Raw genomic sequence first — 6,713 nt, forward strand, 5'->3', positions numbered from 1 at the left:
TTCAACCAGATCGGTCTCTTGACTCTCTCAAGTTCTATAATCTTGCTTGTTTCTAACTTTTGCTCATGCTGCTCTCTTCTTTTGCAAAACAGTTTCACTGTGACTTTTTTTGGGTTTTCTTTACCAGAATTTGGTGTGGTGCATTTTCTGGATGGTTGAGAAGGAAATATGCTGGCTGAGCTAGGCAAAAGTGCTTCTTCTCACTCCACCATCATGATTCTGCCCCCTCTGGGATACCTTCCAAATGTGTTTCATCAGCCCAGATCAAGACTCGTCCATCTTCTCCAAGAAGCCTTACTAGACAGACCTGCCCTCAAGGAAAATATTCCCTTAATTTTTGTTCTCAACATTCCATTTAATTTGAACTACTATATCACTCTCTGCCTTCTACGCTATTTAAGTGATATCTTCCTTTTTCTCCAACTAGACTGTAAGCTCCCCAAGGGCAGAAATAATATGTCTTTTACATCTCTCATGTCTAGGTAGTGGAGTACAGATCACACAATAGATGGTCAAGAAATGCCTAATGAATAAAGTTATCTAGGACTTGCAGTCAGGAAAGAAGTGGATTTGAATTCCAACTTCCACATTAACAACAAGAAGCATTATTAAGTACCTACTGCATGTAAGGCACTAGGACTACAAAGACAAAACAGGAAAAAAAAACAGTCAAGGAGCTTACTTTCTCCTTCTACTAGGGGAAACATACACAAAGTAAATACAACATAGTTTTATGTGGGAAAGAACACTGAAATCAAAATGACAAGTTAAGGAGCCATGAACTGGATCCAAATTTTATTCCAAAAACCTCAAGTGTGGAAGTAGATTGTTCCAGTCATGGGAGACGGTCTGTACAAAGATATAGAAACAGAAAGGAGACTGTTCTGGTTGTCAAGTATTTTGTGAAGGTATCAATCTGGAATGACAGTTGGACATCATCATAAAGTATGTGAAAGGTTATCTTGTGGAAAAAGAAAATTCATTCGACCATCCATATCTTCATTCCTCCAGGCCTCCTTCCTGAATCTCTAGTCTCCACCACGGGAATACCTTTCTCTCCATCCCTTTTAAGATTCCTCTGATGTGATCCCTCCCTCTATTAGAATGTACATTCCTTGAGGTTTGGAACTGTCTTTCTACTTGTCTCTGCATTCTCATAATTGAGCACAGTGTCTGACACATAGTCGGTGCTTAATAAATGCTTGTGGATTCCTATTGTTTGTCCTTCATCCTTGAAGAGGACCATGACATCAGGGAGGTGACACCATGACATGCAAGTGAATTGGATTGAAGTGAGGGAGGGCTGTGCAAAGTCACCAGCCTCGCTTTCTCCTCTGGAGCCATCTGGGTCCAGTGACGAGATATGGATCAGGATGACTGTAGATGGCCCAGGATGCAGTGGAGGACCTTGGCCTTTTCAAGCTAAGGTCAATAATAGGTCTCAGTCTGACTGAGGCAAAGCCCATTCAGGGATTAAGGCTTAATAAAAATGAGGCAAAGAATGGCCTCTTTTAAAAAAAAAAAAGATCTGGAAAGAGAAGACCCTCACGGTTTCTGGCCAAAACAGAAACAATTATTATTTACATTCATTCTGAGTCCCTATCCAAAAATGATGTAGCCTTAGGAAGTAATTGGCTCCCCACCCCCCCACCCCCAGCCACAGACTTTAAGCAAAAGATAAGAAACCATTTGGGGTAGGAAATTCTTGCCTCTTCTGCTTAAGTCCCCTACAGGTCCAACTATCGGACCTGGAATTCTACCTGTACCTTGGACATTTGGACTGAGATGACATTTCAATAATTCTGTTAATCCTATCTCTGCTATTTATTATATAGGCAGTACCTATATAACCTTGGGCTCAACCAATCTGAACCTCCATTGGATGGTGTGAAAGCTGAGATTTGAATCCAAGTCTTCTGACTCCCAAGTTCAACTCATCAAATCCTCCCAATACTCTTTCCTAGGTCCCTCCTCACCTCTTATACTCACAATCTACATCCTAGATTCCCTATATAGGAAACCCAAGAATACTCAGGCCTGAAGGTGATTAGGCTATGTCTCAAGAAAGTTCACTGGTTATTGATTCTAGTGTTGGCTTGATTCTGTTGATTCTAGTGTTCATTGGTTATTGATTCTAGCAGTGTCCAAGCATCCAGTTTTGGGAAATTTCAGGCCTCTTTGACACCAGGAAGAGGAGAGGACATGAAAAGGAGGAAGGAAAGGCAGGCAAATTCTCTATCCCATCCAACAAATCCCACACCTGCAGCTCTGGCAAAGGTTTCATAGGGGGGAATGAATTCTTTACCAATCAGTACAAGTCAAGAGATAGGATTCATATGAGGTCCCATGTCTCTTCAACATGCCACCCTACAGCTCAACTTCTAACCTGAGCAGCCACACACACACAATTTCTCAACTACCAACTTTAAATTCAATAAATCTCCCACAGACAGCTGGTAGCAAAGTGGCCAGCACACTTGCACTGGTCCTGGAGTCAGGAAGACGAGATCAAATCTGACTTCAGTAGGCAAGTCACTTCATTTTTATTTGTCTCAGTGTCCTCAACTCTAAAATGAGAAGAATAGCATGTACCAAAGATTAACACAGTGTCTGGCACACAGCAGGAGTTATATAAATGTTTTTGACCTCCCCCATTTTACAGATAAGTAAAGTGAGTCAGTCCCTCAATAGTTTAGTGATTTGCCCAAAAATTGCCAGACTAGGAAATCGAAGCCATATAATAAAATGAAAACTTAATATTTATCTTAAATGTTTGGATTAAAGCTATTAATTGTACTCTATGTTGCCATCTTCCATCCCAATGGAGTCAGTGTTTTACTAATTTTGCATGCCTAGGAAATAATAATTTAAAAGTGCCGGCTCTGAAGAAAAGCAACTTGGCACAAGATGAGGAGGGTTGGGGGGTAGAGGGTGGGAGGCAGGGACTATGAAAGATGAAGTAGTCTTACCACAATCTAAAGCAAGCCATTACTTTTCAGTAACGTGTCTCAGGGGATTTTTGCAGTTGATATAATTCAGGCAAAACTTTAGTTTCAAGTTTCAAGTGAGAGAATATAAACTCAACTGCCCTGAATGAAATCTATCCACCTATGAAGGTTAGCAGCTGAATCTTCCTGGCAACATTTTTGCAAAGAAACCACCAACTTTAGAAGGCCTAGATGACTTCAAGGAACCTTGAATTTCCCAATAACAATTTTAAAAGGTAAATGAACTCAATCCCATTAAAAAAAACATGCAGTGGCAAAGTATAAATAACCTGATAGCATAAAAGAAAACCAGCTTCAGCACAGGCTTAATGAGAAATAGTTATAGTTTTAAACTAAGACCAAAATCCACATATTTGCACAATTATTTTTACAATAAACCTGGATCTCTTTTGAGTAAGTTTCCCAACGTCTAATTCTTATGAATTCCATTTGACCAGACATCCTAAATCAGGAGTTCTTAAATTTTTTTGTGTATGTCATGGACACCTTTGGCAATCTGGTTAAATCAAAGTACGGAGCCCTTCTCTGCATGTATTCAAATGCATAAAATGATATACACAGGAGTACAAAGGAAATCAATTATACTTAAAACTGTTATAAAAAATTTTTTTAAATATGCTTATTTTAAAACACTTCTTTCAAGGAAAGTTGCCTTAGTGCCCTGCTTTTGTGTGCAAGAAAGGGTCATTGTTTCCTTACTTCAATGTCAAAAAAGTCTTGCTAATTAAAAAGCTATATATTCCTTAAAAAAAAAATTTTTTTAAGTACTGGGATATCAGAGTTAAAATCCCAGGTCTAAAAGAAATCGTGTTATAATGGGATAATATTTGTAAAATGTTTAGTACAGTGCCTGGCACATAAGTGCTTAATAAATTATTTGCTTCCTTTCCCTGTTTCCTTATAAAGGTGTAGGGACTAAACCTCAGTGCTGAGAAAACTTGTCCAACAATACTGGTTGTGAAGAGGTGCCTACAGAGCACAGAGAGGTTAAATGATTTGCTCAGGACCACACACACTTAAATAGGGGCATCCCACTTGCTCTAGATTATAACAGAACAAATTAACATTTTAGTCTAGATACAGAAACAGGGAACCTGCAAGGGACTGAAAGAAGTCAATAACTAAGAGTATTGTACTAAGGTACAATAAACAGATCTGCAATATGCTTTTATTTCAGGAATGTGAATCCTTCCAACTTCTCACTTCAGGAACTAAGGACTACATATTTAGTAGCATTTTTATAGAGCCCTAAGGTTTGCAAAGCACTTTACAAATATTATTTCATTTGATCCTCACAAAAACCCTGGGAGGTAGATGCTATTATTAGCCCCATTTTACAGATGAGGAAACTGAGGCAGAGAGTAGTTAAGTGACAGGGAATGTCTGAGGCTGTATTTGAACTCATGTCTTCCTAACTCGAGATTCAAATGAAGCGAGGTAGTAATGGGTTCATCACAGGTAAATGATGTCAAAGAAAAGTGAAAATCTGTCATTCCTCCTCATATTTGAACGACTGAGTGAGAAGGAGCAGTGCGGCAACTGCCTGCATTAAAGTCTTCACAAAGTATTTCCTAACAGAGCCATGCATCCTTCTTTAGCATCTGTAGGCTGCCACAGTAGATTTTTTTTTCTTCCAACTTTAAAGGCATAGCTTGAGTTTTCCTTCTGGCTCTGCCTCTAAGTCTCTGACCTCACTCAAATCACTGGACTCCCCTGGGAAATAAAAATAGAAACCTCCTCCAGTTATTGCAAACTGGACCAGTGACTTTACATGCCTTTGCAAATAGTCTGGCCCAATCACTCTGGCAAGCAGCAACACTGCTACCAGTCTCGTCTACAACATTCATCCCGCCCCAACCACTGGACATCTGCTACACCTCAACTCCAGCTCCTAACTCCCCAGCCAATAGCTCGTTCTTCCCTCAGTTACCCACCGAGTACTTTCCCCATACTGATCAGTTCAAAGCTGGTAGACTCTTTCCTTTCCGTTTCCCAGACTGAATCGCACAGGCCTGGGGCGGGAGACTGGGTGTAGGGGGTTGGGGGGGGGTGAGAGGGGAAGATTGTCAGTCTGTATTCTAGAGGCAAGTTCCCTCCCTTTGGCTGTTCTCCTTCAGATCCAAAACAGGGTGGTCCAACGCGGCGCCAACCTGTTGGCATTTAAGCTTGTCCGAACTTCCTCTTTGGACAGCACAACTAAAAAGCCTAAGGAATGACAAAGTCCCGCATCAGCAGAAGCTGCCCCGGGGCAGGTCACCACGAATCAAATCACCCAAAGCCCCGGAGGAGGTGTGGGTTGTGTTTTCTTCTCTTTAAGTGACCCAGAAGGACTGCCCTGGGAGGAGGGAAGATGCCTGCCTTCTTTAACTGAGCCAGCGTGGGAGGAAGGACTGGCCTCAAAGTCTGCCCACCCGAGGACTTACAGCCCTTGGTCCTAAGCTCGTCCGAAACCAGAACATTAGGGAGGGAGAAAGCACCAGGGTATGCCCCGAGGTCTCCCAGATTTTTTCCTTTAAACGAAACCCTACCCCAACTCAGAGTCAACTCCCGGTAACCAGATCTTGGAGAAGGAGACAACCAGGGAGAAGGTGCCGAGGAAAGAAAGGCGGCGGCGGGGTCCCGGCCCAGCCGGAGCCCCGCAGGAGCCCACCCCCTCCTCCTCACGGTCCAGACTCCCTGGCCACCAGGCTCAAGGTGGCCACTTACACTCTCTGCCCCTCCCTGAATCCCCATCTCGTGCCTCGAAACCCACCAAGACGAGTTCTCGGTCCTCCTTCCCCCCCACCCCATCCCCCAGGGTCTTGCTTCAAGGAACCCCGCACTTACCACCGCCTGCCGAGCCGAGCCGGGAGGTCTGAGCTCGCCCGGGCAGGCGAGGGGGCGGGTCTGAGCTGACCGGGGCGGGCAGCGCAGTTACAGAGGCTTCCGGCTTCTCCCCGCCTACTGGCCGGGCTCCTGGAGAGCTGCAGCCCCGTCCCGTCCCGCCTAGTCTCGCTCTCCGCCCCTTTCCCTTCCCTGCCCAGCCCCTTCCTCTTGTGGCTGAAGGCTCCCTGGAATTGCTTATAAGCCCTAGCTTCCCTCTGTCCCTCTTGTCCAGTTGGCTGCAGACCCCTTTAGCCTCTCCATCCTTTGATTCATAAACTCTCAGAGTTGGAAAGAGCCTTAGAAATCGTCTAGTGCAGAGGTCTTAACCATTTTTAAGTCATGGCCCCCTTTTCTTGTCTGGTAAAGCCCTTCTCAGAATCATAAATGCACTAAATCCTTAGGACTACAAAAGAACCCAAAGGTTAGCGAAAAATAAAGATGTAATTTTTTTGGCCAAGTTCACTGTCCTTTGGAAATCTCTATTCACGCCCCACCGCCTCAAGTCCCTGGACTCCAAGTTAAGAACACTTGATCTGGTCCAACTTCCTCATTTTACAGAGAAGGAACTGAGACCCAAAGAGAATTAGTCACTTTCCCAGGCTCACAAAGTTATTTAGTGACACAATTAGATACTAGAACTTGGGGCCACCTAACTCCCAGTACAAGAGTCTTTACATCAGATATCTCACTGCTCTCTTCTCTCTCCCTCAAATTTCTCCTCTCTTTGGTTCAATTTTGCCTTCATTGCCTTCCCCAGTTACATTCTTCTCATTCCCTGTCTGCCTTTCCCAGATTTCACTTTACACTTTATTACTTAGCCCTTTCTCACAGGCTTTGGTA

General features: G+C 43.4%; 1 protein-coding gene across 2 annotated transcripts in view; it reads right to left on the reverse strand.

The window, feature by feature from the left end:
• The window catches only part of LITAF (lipopolysaccharide induced TNF factor), a 45,637-nt gene extending 39,688 nt beyond the window's left edge, over nt 1-5,949 (reverse strand). Inside the window, exon 1 of one of the 2 annotated variants that reach the window (XM_020972540.2) lies at nt 5,835-5,949. Coding sequence is in view for 1 of the 2 variants with exons in the window: in XM_020972539.2 (XP_020828198.2) it covers nt 4,943-4,958 (16 nt within the window). In the remaining variant the exon portion in view is untranslated. Of the gene's footprint in view, nt 1-4,942; nt 4,974-5,834 lie in introns of those variants that run through there. The other variant, XM_020972539.2, reaches the window with a different exon arrangement.
• Between the last annotated feature and the right edge of the window lie 764 nt (nt 5,950-6,713).

The sequence above is a fragment of the Phascolarctos cinereus genome, unplaced genomic scaffold (assembly GCF_003287225.1).
Source record: "Phascolarctos cinereus isolate Bilbo 61053 unplaced genomic scaffold, phaCin_HiC Scaffold_4;HRSCAF=312, whole genome shotgun sequence".
Taxonomy (NCBI): Eukaryota; Metazoa; Chordata; class Mammalia; order Diprotodontia; family Phascolarctidae; genus Phascolarctos; species Phascolarctos cinereus.